The following is a 17,632-nucleotide window of genomic DNA, read 5'->3' as shown; positions in this document are numbered from 1 at the left end:
ATATATATATATATATCAGGACCATCCTGATAATACCCATTTTTTATCCCCCAATTAATAAGTGACATATAAGCAAAAACATAAAAAGTACATAAAAATAAGTTAGACCAAAATACACTAAATTTTAGGGTGATAAAACTTCCAAAGGGTTAACCTCTCATCTCTAGATTTTAGTTTTGAATAAAAAAAAAAAAAAGTTTTGAGGCATTAGAAATGGGTTTTGAGGCGTTCACCTCCGGCCAAACCCACGGCGGTCTTGCCGGCTACCTTTTTTTTTCTTCTTTGATTTGGTGTGATTGTTCTCACTTTTATTTTTTGTATTTTTCTTAAATTGATGATGTGTCACATAGTAATTGAAGACTGCAAAAATTGTGTTATCAAGATGGACCTCATAGTAGGGACTTAAAAAAAAAAGAAATAAAGAAAAAAAAAAAGAGAGAGTATATGGAGTGAGATATGCAAAACCCAGTAAAAACATAAAAGTATGGGGACACGAATGCAAAAACTTAAATAATAATAATAATAATAATAATAATCCGATTCCATCCAATGAAATCCAGAAACGTTGCCAACTCCACATAGGTTTGAGCACACCATATCCAAACCCAACACCAAAACCCGCTATTTCTTTGTCCTCGCAAACCCTAGCTCTCCTCCTGCCTCCCACTTCGTTCCACACTCCTCCACCGAACTCCTTCGGATCCCAGAATCAAAATGGTATGTCCTCATAACCCTCTGTTTGTTTTTCAAGAAAACCCAGGAAAAAAGTCAGAAACTTAAACAATAATAACTTTATATTTGTCATACAATTTTGTTCTTAATCAAACTCTTTTTTTTTTTTTTTTCTTTTCTGAAACAAATAGAGCATAAAGCCCTTTACTTTTCATATAGCTCTTAGCTGATTCTTTTTCAAAATGTTGTTTATAGTTTTGCTAAACTTGTTGGATATATGTGCTGTGAGTGGCGCGCCCTATTCAATGTATTATGGTTTTTGATATTTTCTTAAAGCGTTAAAGAATGGTTTTTTTTTTTTTTTGGTTTGTGTTCCAGAGGTACGTGGAGATTGGAAGAGTGGCGCTTGTGAACTACGGGAAGGAGTATGGAAGACTTGTTGTGATTGTGGATGTTATCGACCAAAATTGGGTATGCATTGTTTCAGATTTATGATTGCACTTACTTAATTAGTCGTTTAGCTCTATGTTCTGGTTCAAATTTTATGTTGCAATGATAAAGGGGTTTGTAAATATTTTTGTTTTGTTAGCTGGGTTACTGCAAAATGTGATCATTTTGTTTGCTTTGAAAGATAAAGAGATACTTCAACTTTTTTGGGGTAATCTGGTTAGTGTGGGGATTTTGAATGTGTGTGCGTTGTGTTTTCTTTGGGGGAAAGTTGGGGGAATTAGAATTTGGATCTTGGAATGTTACATAAAATGCAAGATTCTAAGAGCACGGTTGATACTCACTGGAATAATGATAAGCCCATTAATATATTTTTTTGTTACAAATCCATTGTTGACATTGTTGTTGATGAGGCAGTGCTGGAATTGATGGCACCTTTTCAAAGTTGGATCTGACTGGTTTTCTATGATGGCTTCCCCTCTCCCCCTCGTATATTAGACGTTCAAAAATGTGCCTTGGTCAATCTGATGCATTTTATCGTGTCTACTCTTTGTTTATCTCCCTTTGGGCTACTTTAAGACGCATGCATATATAGCACATATTTTTAAACTTTTGAAGTGTTGGATGCTGAGTCCCAAGGCACCAAAACAAATAAGAACTGCATGCGCTCACACATTACCACTGCTGAAAGAAAAGACCTAGGGTGGGGTGGAGTGAGGGCAGCTTTCATCTTATTTGACCAAAGGTGTTGGATGTATCTATCTGATAGATTATTAGGCTTCTTTGATTCATAGCACCTTACATCTTGCAATTATGCCTAATACATGCATAGACAGGTGTAACCGTTTTGTACAGCTTTCAGGTGCTTTGGTCTACTCTCCTCTTGTGTATGTGTTTTTGTCGTTTTTTTTTTGGGTGGTGGGAAAGTGGGTTGTAGTCTTACGTGCTTCGAAGTGCATCTCTTTAGGTAGGGATGCCTGACCTCAAAAAATGTGTAATGCATGCTGTTTTCTGATTTGGCTGGGTGCTTTCATTTGAGCATCAAAGTCATGTCTCTCTTTTTGAGGAAGCCTGGAAGATTGGTAGTAGATTTTGTTTGCTATTTGCTTGGTTTTTGGTGTAATTTTTCCATCACAATAGATGATAATTGTTAAAAATTTGCTTTGTCAATCAACCCTTTTTTTCTCATAGAACCTTTGGCATTCGATCACCCATCCTGTTGTTATAATACAATTGAGAAACCTTGGTCATTAAAAGTATTCACTAGTCACTACCACCAAAGTTGTACAAATTAGCATTCTTAGCATCTTTTTATGCTACAGGCTCTTGTTGATAACCCTGATATGGTAAGGACCAAAATCAACTTAAAGAGGCTTTCCCTCACTGACTTTAAGATTGACATCAAGAGGGTTCCAAAGAAGAAGACTTTGATTGAGGCCATGGAGGCTGCTGGTGAGTGTTAATTAAGATGTCATTTTTTTGCCCATTTTGCTTGTTTCTGAAATTGATCTCTTATTTTTTGATGACAGATGTGAAGAACAAATGGGAGAACAGTTCCTGGGGAAGGAAGTTGATTGTGCAGAAGAGAAGGGCCTCACTTACTGATTTTGATAGGTTCAAGCTAATGTTGGCAAAAATCAAGGTTTGCAATTGTTCAAATATTTGTCCTTGCTCTATGCCTTATTTTATGATTGTGTGGCTTTGAGAAATAGGGAATGTTATCATTGCACCTTTGATAGTTTGGGATTTAGTTTCGGTCAGAATTGAGCAAATACACACACCACATTTGACACTATTCATCAGGCATCATGTGCCTAATAAGAGTTTGGAGGCAATGTAGGACCTACCCATGATTCTTTAATGAGCAATGTTACTCTTTGCACCTGTTTTACTCTGGCAGACATATCATGTTTTAAGCGGTTAACCATTTCAGCTACTTAAACATGCCACGTCAGCGAGTGTGATAAATGGGTGTAAAGAGTTGCTTTAATCTCTTTAATGGAGTACACGTATTTCACATTTAGAAGCTCATAAAAAGTTGATGCGGTGATAAACCTAATAATTAGATTGATAAGATGGCCCCTTAATTAGAGAGCTGATAAAGAAGGTTTGTTCATCATGACTATATAATTTCACATTTTGTGGCAGTTTTCCTTGGTAGAAACGATTTAAGACTCTGGTGGACGGTTGCTTCCATCTAATGCTTGATGGATAATGAGCTCCCAAGATCATTTTTCATGAGCCAACTTGATTTACTTGAGATTATAGAATTTAATTATCGTCTTCCAACTTCTTTGGCCATTATGATTTTTTTTAATACTCTATTATTGTGTATGTGCAGAAAAGCGGACTTGTCAGGCAGGAGCTTGCAAAACTCAAAAAGGAGAGTGCTGCCTAAGATGGTTCATCTTATACAGATTCTATCTTGTTGCCGTTTTATTACCCATGCTATTTATTTAGAATTAACTTTTTGGTTTGTTTTCATAGATGTTTTAATTAATAGTTGGAACCAATCACCTGGTGTTTATGTTTCAACATTATTGTGAAACCATTGAGTAGAAACTTTTCATGAAGATCTTTCCTTGTCCTTGATCTTTGCCATGGCGTTTTGAGTGTGCACGAAAGATTTGAAGCGATCAAAGGCTCTTTATTTTATTTTATTTTTTGGTTTTGGGAAAGTATTCCTCCATATAAGACTAGAGAAAATTCTTTAAACCTAGTATATTAAACTAACGTGTCTTTAGAGCAAGAGAATTTAATTCTGAACTCTTAAGAGTGAATATCATTCGATCGCTCACGCTTTTATCCGACTAAAATGTGATATTGTCAATTAGCCTTCTTTTTTAAAAAAAAAAAAATTTTTTTAAAAAAAAAAAACAATTAAATAAATAATGGCTGATTAAGGGTTGCATACTTGTATGACAGCCTTGACAGGGCCACACTAGCAAAGTAGGATAAAAATGTATTATATAGCATATCTCACGTTATCTGAAACAACACAATCCAAAGCTATTATTGCCTCCATGATTTCAGATTTACAAGGAATGCTATTTGCTCGGGACAACTTTCTCAGCAAGTGATCAAAAAATTTGAAATACATTTTAGCCGTATCACCATGCATGCAAAATCAATTGTTGTTGCACTTGCATTCTAGTAAACAATCTCCCAGAACAGTAAACATTTCTCTCGTTTCATCTTTAGGGTTTCCAGACGAAAGCAAGAAAGGAACGAAAACAGCAATTTCAACCAATTTTGATTGTTCCTTTGAAGCAGAGTGAGCACTGACAAACAATTTTTAAAGTTGGTAAACATCATCAATGGACATGGTATCATCACAAGAATGCTAAACACAATATACTTGACTAGGGCTTTGCCGGGTTGCGCAGAATATAGGAAGAAACTAACATGGAAAATCTTTCAACAATTCCAACCAAAAACCGTTCTATGCTATTGCACTTTCTACAATTTCGTGTTAAAAATTCCCTTTTTCAACAAAAATCCAATAAGCATATTAACAAGGTATAGAAGCTAGGGAGCAGGGTGAAGGGGAAGAGGGACCAATATAGAGCATCCGAGCAACATGACGAACCACTAGAAGCTTCAAGCAGCCATCTATGCCCAAAGAAAGAGTAAAGGCAAGATAGAACGCAACCAGCAATGGAGCTAATTCCTTGGAAACAACATGAGTTCTTCAATAACAATAGCATGATCCATTGTTACCCGTGTGATGACTAACCATTTCATTCCAAAGAAGCAAATCGATTTTGTACTCCGCAGCAGACTATCATTTCATGAAGGCAAGCAATATTTGCCAGCTTGACAAGGTGTGTCCCAAAACTAAATGCCCACGCTTGAGGTTTATCTCTGATAAAGTTTGCAGCCCCTCGTAAGTTTTCATTCTAGGAGTATCTCCACAATGTTTCTTCATTCCATGGCCTAAAACTCAAGGAAGCATATAGGCAGCTGTAGAGACAGGAAGGGATTAAGTACAATGAAACATACGCGATAGGCTGACAGCAAAGCATACTTTTTTTTATGGAAGAACTTGTATAAGTACTAGCAATTTCTATGAGCACCATTTGCTTTGTCATCAAAACAAGGCAAGTAAGTTCAGTAAGGGCGTGTTTGAAAATTTTAAGTAATAAAAATTCATAGTAAATTCACCTGGATTGCGTTTGAGAAATAGAGTTTTTAAGTAAAAAAACGTTTTTTGGCAAAAGCTTCATTTTTAAGTTTTTGTCAAAAGTGCGTTTTGACAATTTTTAGGCTTTTTGACCTTCAAAAGCGCTTTGAATTTTTTTTTTTACCAAATGGGTGTTTTTTTTTTTTTTTTCAAACGAGCTTTTAGGGTGTTAAACACACTTTTGAGGTCCATAAACGCAATCTCAAATAGGCCATAAGTCATGCTGCTTAAGAATGAATGTATGATTCAAACAGGTGGTTAGTGATTAGCAGAAGCCAACAGATTCATCAAAATAAATGGTCCAATATCATCCAACCATGACTTCTATTTGGATCTCCAAAACAATGGGAGAGTCGCAATGCTTAAGAAATCAAGTCCCATGCTTAAGTTTTTTTTATATTCTCCTTTCACTTTAATCATCCTCTTCAAGCTTCAAACAGGCTGTTAATTATTAAACCTATGACAATATATACACAGCTGAAGGTGCATGTTCTTCATCTCTCTTTCTTTTTTGTTGGGTTTTTTTTTTTTTTTTCTTTGGGTAAGGAGGGGGGTAAATTGCAAAAATATTCATCGAAGTAAATGGTCCCATATCATCCAACCATGATTTCTATTCTTTTTTGATGATGTGTTTTCAATGGCATCCATATGGTAATGAAAACTCCACCAGTGGACCAGTGCCATGTGTTCAATTGTGTGGAGGAAACTTAGGTGTAAGGCTCAGATGTTAGCACTGCACAGTTTTGCAAACTTTATCTCGAGGGAACTAGCTGAAACTGACCTCGTTGCCCTCAAAAAGGAGCTTCAAGTGACTCATCCCACACTTCTGCACTTCCATTCGAGACATCTTCACCGTCTTCTTCCATTGAAAGCCTAATATACTCCCTATGTGCAAACCGGTCCCAATCTGTCAAAGTCGGGTCTTCACGTTCCTGCTCAAACAACAAATGGCAGTGAGGCTGTTGTCATTCCAGAGAGATAAACTAGCTCCATTCAATCCCCATGAAATCAAGCAATGTCCAAGAAAACCAGTCACGTTTAATTTACCTGACGGATGAGAAATGGATCACGACTTTCAAAGGCCATGAACTTATTAAGATTGAAAAGAATATTGAAAACATTTCCTGAAAGTTTGCATCCCTTCAAGTCACGTAGTGTAATATAATCTTCCCTCTGCAAGCAAAATGTGTCTCTAACAGTGAAGTCATCTCTGAAAAGTAAAAATGAGAAAATGATCCTAGATTCAGTAAGAAGTAATATTTGACCTCAGGTGCAATCATGTCAACAATTTGACACAAAATATCCTCAAATGGCACAGGTTCTAGGGTCATGCATTCCATACGATGGAGCTGCTCCTCATAAAAGAATTGCATTTCATTGGGGGTAATAACTCCGTTGCTATCCAAATCTATACATTTGAACCTGTAAAATACAACTATATAAGATAAATGTGAAATAACAAATATAGTCTTTTTACAGATAAAAATTTCCTGAGTAGCGCATCAATGCATCAGGGCTTCTTCCATGGCAAAAATGCAAAGCCCAAGGGAATCACATATCCGTAACTCAGAGACGCTAATACCAATTAGCAAAAAGAGGGAAGAAAAACCAATAAAAGAAAAAAGGCAAAACATACCAATACTCTAGACTGGGCTCAGATGACTTATCTTCCTCTGACAGCATGAAGTAAACAAAATCTTCATAACCCATCTTCCCTTCAATCTTACTGGTAAACTTCCTTGGAACCTAAGATGGATTTCAAGCATAAGCACAATCAATGTGGAAACCTTTTAGGGAAAATGTCTGTCAAACTCCACAGAATAACTTAGTTTCATCTAAAGGTCTGCAAGAAAGCATTATAGTACAATACCTGTGAAAATATTCTATCAACGATCCTGTAGGTAAGGGCATGGTTACCATATTTGATGAGGTTCTCTTTGTCTATCAAGAAGTCATGGTCTGAATCAAGCTCCCAAAACTTGCAGTATACAACATAAAAATGTTCATAAGAGAAGAACCTGAAATCAAGTAGGAAAACAGAGACAACATAAGTCACATACATTATGATTTTTCATTAGAAATGAACGATGCAAGCCTAAAATTCAGATTGTGCCATCTACAAAGAAAGCCAAATGTGACTTCTTTGTTTTTGTAGTTTTTTTTTTTAAAAAAAAAAAATCTTTTTGAAGTATTTTTAGCTACACAAGAGTTACTAATATATTCTACTCTGAATTGAGGTTTTAAATCAACTATCAAGTAAACCAGTCAAATTATTTGGAAACTTCTGTAGTATGTCAATCTAATATAATTTCATGAATAAAGGTTTAGCCCCTGCAATGACAGAGAAAACATAATGAAGCAACTTTCTCAGGTTATACTTGGTCAAGACTAATGTTAGAATTGTTTTGTCACCATGACATAATAATTTATGTAAAGAAATCCCCTGGTACACAAACCTCATGACTTTATTAATGTCGTCTTCCTCATCTGCATGTTGCATGGCAGCAACCAGATTTCCTCGTTTCAGCTCTCTAAGAGTAAGACGGCCATTTCCTGATCTGTTGATGTAGTAGAATATTCTGTATATGACAGTTTCAGCTGGGCCATTAAGACAGAAGTTTATATAGGATAATATCAGTGATGGACTATTGCATGCCTAATTGCTTTGTGAACAAAAATAAAAACTATCAATTTCATCTAAAAGAAATAACAAAAGTAAAAATGAACATGTTCCACAATACCCCAAATGTTGCCAGAGTACAACAAAATGAAAAGAGAGAAACAAAATGCAGATATCAGTCAACTTTCATCTAGTACTTCATCCATTCTTTGTATGAGAGAGAGAGAGAGAGAGAAACTTGCAAAGAAATAAGAGCAAACCAAACAGCTTATAATTTAAGACAAGATTCAATGTCTAGCAAAGAAAGTTAAATTATTAATCAGCTATAACCTAGAATTGAAGATAGCCAGCTTTTACTAGATTCTATTACAATTTATTTTCATAAAACAGCTTTATTAATGATATGAAATTACTTATAAAAAAAAAAATAAAAAAAAGATAAGTACAAGTCAAACAATTTTCTATCAGCTCCAAAGCCTCTCCAACATTTTTCGATTCCTAAGTCCCAACACATTACCTGGTGTGACCAACTTTTAAGGATTTCACATTAATATGAGGAAAACGATTCTTTCTTCACATTTGCAGAGATTATCTGAGGCAAAAAGGTAGCCTCAAGCCATAAGTCAAGGATTGAAGCCTATTCTTAACAAATCAATCGCTGATTCATTGAGTAGAGTATCGGATTAAAGAACCATATAAAACACATGGATATAAGACATTTTTATACAATACTAGTGATTGCAACATTAAAAACCTTCAACCTATTTTTGTCCAAAACTTTTTAATCAGGTGAAAAATTCCAAGGACAATGGGAACCCTTCAAGTCAATAGATTTTGTCAACTAGACTGTTGGTAAAACTCTATTTATTTGTGGAATCTCATAAAAATACATAAAAACGACCTTCTCCTAAAAAATCATAAAAAATTATCGAAAATGAATACAAAAGCTTAACTGAGATATCTTCTTCTTCTTTTTAATAAATAATCGAGATATCATTAAAAACATAAGATGCCCCTAAGTACACATGAAGTATATAAGAGAAACCCCCTAGTTAGAAGGGGAAAAAAAAAAAAAAAAACCCAAGAAAATCATGATAACTAATTGCTAAAGAAGAAACAAAAGAAGCTGCCTAAAGATACAAAGTATAGAAAAATAAAGTCTTAACCTCTTCAAAAGTAAAAGTCCTCTCACGGTCCTCAAAACTTACGTCATTTATTTTCCTCCATAAACACCCCAACAGACACAAAAGCACCATCTTCCACACAACAACACTCTGAGCATTACCAGCAGTCCACCAACACACATAGAAGTCGACTACTCATCTAGGAATAACCCAAGATAGCCCAAATCAACTAAAGAAAACATCCCATAAGGCCTCAACAATCTCACAATGGAGAGGAAGATAGTCAACGGACTCCCCATTTCTTTTACACATACAACACCTACTAACCAGAACAACACAATGTTTCCTCATATTGTCCACGGTAAGAATCTCACCTAGGGCCGCTGACCAAGCAAAAAAGGTCACCCACAAAAGAACCTTAGTTCGCCAAACACTCTACCAAAGGAAATGAGAGCCATCATTGCGAACCAAGACACTGTAGAAGGATCTAACAACAAACAAACCTCTTTTGGATGGAACCCACCAAAGCTTAACAGAGATATCTAACAAACTATTTTTTTTTTTTTTGATAAGTAATAATGATATAAAGCAAAGCGCAGAGGGGCGCAACCACATACATGGGAAATATCTAACAAACTATAATGTTCCCTCATGTAATTAATGAACTTGCTATCCAAAGCATGTATTTCTGCTGCATGGAATTGAGCATGCACACTACCAATCACACACAAAGATCAAGCGAGACAAGATTGACTTTGTAAGCGGAAACCTATTGGAAAGATGGGATCAACACTGGTGCTGGAACAACATTTACAAGGGAAAGAACATTGAGCTTGAACTCAATTTCTCATTTAAATAGGTAAAAGTATCATCTCCGAAATTAACTTGGCATCATGCAACCTACCCATCCCTCTCCTAATAAGCATCTAGAAATGCTCCATTGAAATCTAAATACATTTATTTTTTAGGCTAGGACAAAAAACAAAAGATCCAGCTTGGTCCAGGTGTCTCTCTAGAGCCACAAATGCCACCCAATGTGAACCCAGTTCCAAAATTGTCCAGTTGACATGATCTATTACTTCTTGAAATTGAACCAATTTTGACTAATCTGAACAGCTAGTACAGTATTGATTTATAAAAGTGTGAAAACAAAGTAGGACTTGCTAAATGAACAAATCCAAGATATGGAAAGGAAAATTTAGACTATCAATATTTCACCAACTAGCAGTTAATAGAATAATTGCAAACATACCATATCTTTCTTGAAATTCAGGTGTGCTCTGTAAGAATTCCAACCCAGGATGGGTTGACAAAAGCTCTAGAAGAACAGGTTTGAAGTCTATCTGTACACGAGTCCCATAAATGAAAACATAAATTGAAGAAGAGAATAACAAAGTGAAAGTTGGCATACAAGAACAGGTTGGCACAGAGGAATAGTTGGAAAAACAAACCTGAGTAAGGTATTTGCATCCTGGCTGCCTTAGAATTTCGAATATTTTAGTTTCCGTATCCATTGTCAGGATATTGCCATCAATCCAATACTTAATAAATGCATCCCTACAAACAAGTAATCTAATTAACCATACATGTATCGAGTAATTATTTAAAGATGCAAATGCACTCAGCAAAAATGACTTAGGATGCTTCAATAGATCAATAATTATGCAACCAAATAATATAAATCCTCTCCATAATAAGCATCTATGTTCAGTCAATATGATAAACCCACCTGACTCCACAACCAAGCAGTACTTTCTATCCTTTCTTCGCCAGAATTGCAATAGAACTAAGAACGAAACATATCATAACAGGAAGTTGTAGTTTTTCTTTATCTCTATCTTTTGTGAAAATAAGTCAGCAGATTAGCTGGTGTAGAACTATGTATTCTTCTTCGCCCCCCCTCCCAAATTGACCAAACAATCCTTTATCCCACAAATCCTGTGGGTTGAACCCCACACCTCATCCTTTACAAGGAGGAGAACTACCATTAGGCTACAAGGCCACTGGTGTAGAACTCTGTATTCAACAAAGGACATGTTTTACAAAGGAACCATGAAGTAATAATATCGCCACTGACGTAGCACTGATTTGAAAACCTACCAATATACTACAAATATTTGGTGAGGTAGGATTTGGAGAAACTGCAATGATAGAGTTCAGGATTGTAGGAGGAAGAATTTGAGGTTTGAATACTGAATATAAAGAGAATATAGCATGCCTTGGAGGAAAGAAATTGATAACCTGTGAATAAAATAGTAGCAGCATTTCGTTGAATATCAGCAAAAAGTTGGGTATTAAGGCTGGAAGGGGTTATGTGTAACTAAAGGTTGGATGTATATGGGCTTTATGGTTTCTAAAAGCAAACAGAATAGCGGATTTGGTTTAGTGTTCAAAGGTTGGGACCCAGAGCTGCTCAGGGACTGTCAACAGTACCCATAAATGGTAAATGGTACACAGAAGAACAAGAGAAGAAGAACGAGGCGGAGAGGGAAGAAAGGAAATTAGACAATCATGCTTTCAAAAACTAAATTACTCAAGCATTCCTCTAATAAAAATGGTTACTGCAAATTGAGTAAAAGCGAGAATATGTATTGACTTAGGACAATTTAATATGAATAGAGAGAATATGTATAGACTTAGGACAATTTAATATGAATAGATTTCTACTTTGGAAACTATTTTAGACACCAAGTAAAGGCCATGTAGAATCCCAACAACTCAATTAGACTCACTTATTAACAAGATTGCCAAAGAAGATATTAACAAAAGAGAAATGCTACTAAGCATTCTCAAGTGGCCATCTCTCAACATTCTTGTCTACGTGGCACATTCACATCCACTTATTTTTTAAACAAAAAAACAAAAGAACAAAGAAAATGCTAGGAGATGGACGCTTGAGAATGTTGAGTAACATTTCTCTTAACAAAATAAGATACGTAAGTAACATGATGACCAACCTCCAGAAGTTACAAGAATTACCAAAATTCCCTTGACTCATTTAACTTGAACAAAATCCAACTCCCAATGTAAAGTGCAATACTAGCCTAATACATTGCTACTTACCAAAAAAAACCTAAGAAACTACTGGAATCATTAGTTCCTATGCCAAAAGTCTTTTCATATGGTGTGGGTGTATATAACTTTACCCTTAGGCTACCAAAGAAGATATTTCCAACCAATTCAGCACTAAACCATCACCTTGTGATCAGTAAGAAATCACTTACATTGCAGAAGTATTGGTCCAATATGCAATCAACTAATCATTTTTTGGTATTCCTATTATATGGAACCAGTGGGTTGTACTGTTACTGAGAAACAGATTCTGTAAGACATATCATATGTATCCTATTAAATTACACCCAACGATAGTCATCCAATCTAAACAATTAATCCTTAATTGATAGAATGATTGCAGTTAATATCCAGAAGAGATTATGAATGTTTTGTGCAACTCATTACTACCACTCCATAAATTCGAATAACTTGAACACACAATGAAGTTATAGCATTATTTATTGATTATCTGCACTTTCTTTTTGGTGGCTAGTTTGAAGATTTTAATATTATCACAAATTTAATTCTCACCACGGGATCAAAAGCGACACAGCTAGATAAAATGATTCAAGGTACATAATAAAAGTATTAACAGCTACCATAGATAAAATGGGAGCTGCATGTCATTTGTAAGTTAAACTATTGATGTAAATGCTTTTCTTCACAAGCACATAAACAATTTCAAAGGAGAAAAAGAAATATTTATTTTGAGAAAGAGCAATGAACACAATTGCCAAACAACAAAACATTAGAACAAGTTCTGGAGGGAGATGTTCTTGATCTACATTTCAAGATATCATGCATTTTAGATCTAATTATTTCCAGGAAAACATGTAAGTTCAGACCTGTTAACTATCCCAGTGCATTCCATGTCTATCTTTCTGAAAAGCGCAGAGGAGAAAAATGATGGCAGCTTGCATATTTCCTTCATAACCAACTTAAACTCTGAATAACCAAAGAAGAAAAAGAAACTCGTGTTAAACAATTTTTTTCTCTCTCCCCCACCCCCCTTTTCTCCCCTTCCCCCTCCGCCTCCTATGGAAGGTGAATAACATGTGATGAAAGCGGTAACAGTCTTAAAAAATAAAAGAGAGAATTCTCAATGAAATAGATATCTCACCGTGTATTTGCAATCCATCCATATGACTGTTAAAAAGGTTATCAGTTCTGGAAAGACATTGTTCTTTCAGTTCCTTCGGTGGCGGACGGCCATTTTGGAAGTAAAACTGCAATCACAACAATACAAGCATCACTACTAAAATTAAAATCTTTTTCATCGAGTACATCACAAAACGACTCCATATTTACAAGTAAACCTCATGTATGAAAACGTATTAGATAAGTCATCAGAATTGAACTGAACCTGAGGTATGATTTCTCGCATTGGTTCACTAACTAATTTAAGAGGAGAGCTCAGAGAAGAAGGACTAGTTCTCTGCTTTGATACACGTGGAGAACCAGATGAACTTCTTGGAGAAAGTGGAGGTGCACTGCCAGCGGGAAACATGGAAGGCAGTGAAGTACTCCCAGCAGCATTCACATTAAAAGAGTTCCCAAGGGCATTAAAGGAAGCACCTGTCTTTGCGTCATCAACAAGAGATTTCACCTGCATCCATATAAGAGCAGCAATAAGCACTATACGATAAGATAACTTCCATATACTGGTGAACAATAATAAGGTAGAAAATAAATAAACTAACAGAAAGAATACAAGTCGCTCAATAAATGACATAGTCTATATGGTAAATTAACAAACCAGAGAACAACTTTATCAGTACCTAAAAGGATCATTAAACTGTTGTTCTTCATGATGTTTTTATTAAGGCTACCCCTCAATTGTGTCTAACAATTTTAAGATGTAACCCTTATTATGTTTGAAGCTTTCACCAAACATTTGGAGAAATAGTGTTTGGTAATAAGAGCTATGATGCAATAACCAATTTTTGACAAGGTCATGGCTATGACACTACTTTGATGATTCTTACAAGGACTTTGCTTAAACATATTTAGAAATGATAAATATAAATTTTAAAAATTCAAATAACGTGGAAGGAATAAGAACAGACTTCTAGTTAATTTCATAGATTAACAAGTCATGTAACTGTGATCTCCTTCAATGATATGGACAAGACTGCCAAAGTGCTCTAGCTCAAACAGAAGTTCCTACCCCTATAAGAACAAGGCGGAGGGTGAGCCCCAAGTCTACAAAAAAAGAAAAGGTATGGACACTAACACTTGCAAAAGATGGGTCTAAAATTTGAATCATGCATACATACGACATAAGGAATTTCCAGCGTGGCCGCATCAATATAGTGCATCTTACAATACATTACCACTATGACATAATGGATACAAAGGCACCAAACTAAGGTATTTGCGACAATATTCCCATGTTTGAGACACGCCCATTATGCACAGTCTATTGATTTTTTTAGCAAAAATGACCTTTAAGGTTCCAGTAAAGAAACGTTCAATTCCCTAGGGTTAAGGAATATTTACTTGATTTCATTTCTCTCAAATCTCTTAATTAAATGAACTACTAGTTGGTGTTGTAACAACCACCCTACCACCTCACATGTTAATTTGTCATTGAAGTAACTAATAGTACATTGGTATTGTGATAAACACGAAATATCTATTCAAGTCTATAAATTTTATTTTTTGTAAGTTGTTCGCATCCATAAATGTGTTAACCAGCACAAAGCTTGTATATGGTTTGTTTACGAGTGTGTGCGCAAGCTCTTTAGAGTGATGAACCAGTATTACCCATACGTTCATTGCACAATTTCTGTCAATATATTCATCCCTATTTTTCTTTCCGATTTTAAACAAAATCATACCATGATCGGTTGCAAGTGAAATATAGAAAAAGCTAGAAAACCCAAGGCAATGATATTTACAAATGAAGGGACATTGCCTTTTTGATCAGATTAATATCTTTCATGAACAGGAATCAAAGTATATTAGTCCAAAACTTCTCTAAAATCCCCCCAAGATAACCACAGATTACCATCATTTTAATCAAATTCTTTTCCGTAATATTCTCTCATCACTCTCCATTTTCTACTACCAATGTTTTCACCAAGTTCGTAAATCATTCCTTTCTCTTATAGATATCACCATTTTCACATTACTACTAAAATCATATTAATAATCACTCAATCGGAAATGAGAAATCAGCTAATCCTCCAACACAACATCAAATATTTAAACCAAAAACAATTCGCAACTCCGAACACCATGTTCAAAAACAGACATTCTAAAGCAAGTCGCAGCGAGCCACAAACCAATCCAGCTTCTAAAACAACCAATGCAGGCTCAAACAATTACCAAAGTTAACAATCAAAGAGACGTATGAAAATCAAGAATACCAGTCTGCCAGTTTCTGAAAGCGAAAGCCACTGGGAGAACAAGTCCTCAGCAATCTGAGGGCTCGCTTTGAACGCCACCGGAGACACCTCAGGAAGCTGCAACAGTTCAGGGTCCAAAGACATAACATCCTCTACCACCACATCAATATCCATCGTAACAGAGAGAAAGCTCTATATCAAATGCACTACACTCAATCCACAACCACCTCAAAACCCCTTAATTCTTCAAATTCTTCAATTGCAACAGTATAAACAGTGATTCCTGGTTCAATTTCGAACCGAAATGGATCAAAACCGCGCTTCAAAAACCCTAGGTTTGTGTTGTATATAATTCAAAGGGATTTAGCTTCCACTGCTTCACGAAAACACGCCGAAAATTCACACAACGCTTCGAATTCTCTATTATCAGCAGCGAAACGCACCGTTCACGCCCCAATTGGAGACCAGTGCCTCTCGGTGCTTCCCTTTGAAAACACTTCTAATCTGCTTTTCCCTTCGGATGCTTCGCGAAAAACCCTAGTCCTCCCAAGCAATGAATGTAGAGAAAAGTACTTTCTGAAAGCACTTCCAGAAAAGCAAGCTTTCTTGTTTTTGCGCTTCGAAAACGAAACTTCGTGCCGCGTGAAATTGTTTACTCTGAATGCAAAGAGTACGAATTGTAGTGTTGGCGATAATTGGGGTTTCCGAACCGTAGAGGCCTTCGGTGGGGGGAACCGTACGAAATGCAGGAATTATGATAGATACTTTTTGACTGAAGATTGGCATCAACTCTGATTCGATGGTCAAATGGTAATTGAGATTTTTTTCCTGAGCTTTTTTTTTTTACCCTGAGCAGATGGTAATTGAGAATTTGAGATTATCTTTCTACAGTAACGCTTATGGTTGCTTTTATTGCTATTATTAGATTATAATGTTGTCATAGTTTATTACTCAATCCATATTTATCACTCCAATATTTAATAAAAATTACTATAATATTCATAAAATTTGACCATAATGATAAATATTGATATAACAAAATCCTGACTGGTCGGTGTAGGACTATTAGCAGCGGCTAGATGCTGGAAGTGTCATAGGACTAACTTTTGTTGTCTTTGAATGGCCTCCGCAACTGTTGCGGTTAGACCCAAATGAATGGGTGTCAATTTTAGTATGGGTAGTAATTCGTATTCGAGTGTTGGGTTCATGTTGTGTCAAAACATGTATATAGTATTGTATAATATAATTAAGTTAATCATAACTTGACTTACTTTAATTAAGATGGTTATACCCTTCAACCAATTTTTGTATTGTGTTCATGTCATTGTCGAGTCTATAGGCCATGTAAAAAATTGTCAGTCTTAAATGTCGAGTATTGATTCAAATTATGTCAAAACATAGATATAAGACAATATACGACAACAATAACCTAACTCATTTAATTGAATGGATCATGGCTTTTAATTCCAACTCACTAATTTTATGTTGAATTCATATCGTGTTAAAAATTATTAATTTTAAATTTTAATGGTCGCACAACTATTTACTCCGATAAAAGTAGTCGCTTGGTATTAGCTGACGACCCTCTCACCGTGCGTAATTTGAAAGAGAAACAAGAGGCACTTAAAATTCGAAAACATTGTATGATAAAATACAAGATGCCTATCTTGAAGGGGTTCCCAATGATTGGAAAAAAAATATAAAATATAAAAAAAATGATGGCTCAAAACATGCCACATCATATATATTAATAATCTAATGATTTTAAAAAAGTAAGACTTAGTGACAAGGATGGGAAGGTGGCCAGCTAGTGGTGAAATATGGGGTCATGGAAAAGATTAAGAAGGAAAAGGAGAACATCCTCTCCATTTCAAGTGAAATGGATAGTATATTTAGGTGACATAGTTGTTAAAAAACTAAATGAACAACTATGCCTCTCTAAATATACTTAATGGACCATCTCTATTTCAAGTGAAATGAAAAGTATCTGTTTCCGAAGGAAAATTGGGGATTGTGGGATTTAGTATGGTGATGGTGGATTGAGTTTCACACATGTAAAGTGGGATGTTCATTGATAGTATATGATTGATGTCGAATCGCGACTTACTGGCAGGTTGCGACCGAACATGATATTGGGTCAAATTTCACACATGTTGCGGTTATGGCAAGACCGACGATGGTT

General features: G+C 35.5%; 2 protein-coding genes across 2 annotated transcripts; one reads left to right on the top strand and one right to left on the bottom strand.

Annotated features, from left to right (window-relative positions):
* Positions 1 to 605: 605 nt before the first annotated feature.
* LOC132165434 (large ribosomal subunit protein eL14z-like) lies at positions 606 to 3,692 on the top strand. The gene is made up of 5 exons (XM_059575995.1): positions 606 to 717; positions 1,051 to 1,143; positions 2,442 to 2,571; positions 2,649 to 2,761; positions 3,461 to 3,692. The coding sequence occupies exons 1-5, from the start codon at positions 715 to 717 to the stop codon at positions 3,515 to 3,517; spliced, it is 396 nt and encodes a 131-aa protein (XP_059431978.1). The 5' UTR covers positions 606 to 714; the 3' UTR covers positions 3,518 to 3,692.
* A 732-nt stretch (positions 3,693 to 4,424) lies between these two features.
* On the bottom strand, positions 4,425 to 16,195 carry LOC132165427 (serine/threonine protein phosphatase 2A regulatory subunit B''alpha-like). The gene is made up of 13 exons (XM_059575983.1): positions 15,472 to 16,195; positions 13,464 to 13,706; positions 13,221 to 13,326; positions 12,946 to 13,045; positions 10,498 to 10,603; positions 10,299 to 10,389; positions 7,759 to 7,900; positions 7,173 to 7,320; positions 6,939 to 7,048; positions 6,568 to 6,724; positions 6,350 to 6,475; positions 6,084 to 6,234; positions 4,425 to 5,082 (listed from the first exon to the last, which is right to left on the bottom strand). The coding sequence occupies exons 1-12, from the start codon at positions 15,622 to 15,624 to the stop codon at positions 6,094 to 6,096; spliced, it is 1,623 nt and encodes a 540-aa protein (XP_059431966.1). The 5' UTR covers positions 15,625 to 16,195; the 3' UTR covers positions 4,425 to 5,082; positions 6,084 to 6,093.
* Positions 16,196 to 17,632: the final 1,437 nt, after the last annotated feature.

This window comes from Corylus avellana, chromosome ca11 (genome assembly GCF_901000735.1).
Source record: "Corylus avellana chromosome ca11, CavTom2PMs-1.0".
Lineage (NCBI taxonomy): Eukaryota > Viridiplantae > Streptophyta > Magnoliopsida > Fagales > Betulaceae > Corylus > Corylus avellana.
This window is presented reverse-complemented; position numbering and strand designations above follow the sequence as displayed.

Excerpts from the sequence above, each read along its gene's own strand:
- LOC132165434 (XM_059575995.1), top strand. Across the intron at positions 1,144-2,441 it reads ATGTTATCGACCAAAATTGG|GCTCTTGTTGATAACCCTGA; the intron begins GTATGCATTGTT and ends TTTATGCTACAG. Across the intron at positions 2,572-2,648 it reads TGAGGCCATGGAGGCTGCTG|ATGTGAAGAACAAATGGGAG; the intron begins GTGAGTGTTAAT and ends TTTTGATGACAG.
- LOC132165427 (XM_059575983.1), bottom strand. The coding sequence starts at position 15,624 with ATGGATATTGATGTGGTGGTAGAGGATGTTATGTCTTTGGACCCTGAA. Across the intron at positions 7,321-7,758 it reads GACATTAATAAAGTCATGAG|GTTCTTCTCTTATGAACATT; the intron begins GTTTGTGTACCA and ends ACTTGATTTCAG. Across the intron at positions 6,235-6,349 it reads ATCCATTTCTCATCCGTCAG|GAACGTGAAGACCCGACTTT; the intron begins GTAAATTAAACG and ends TTGTTTGAGCAG.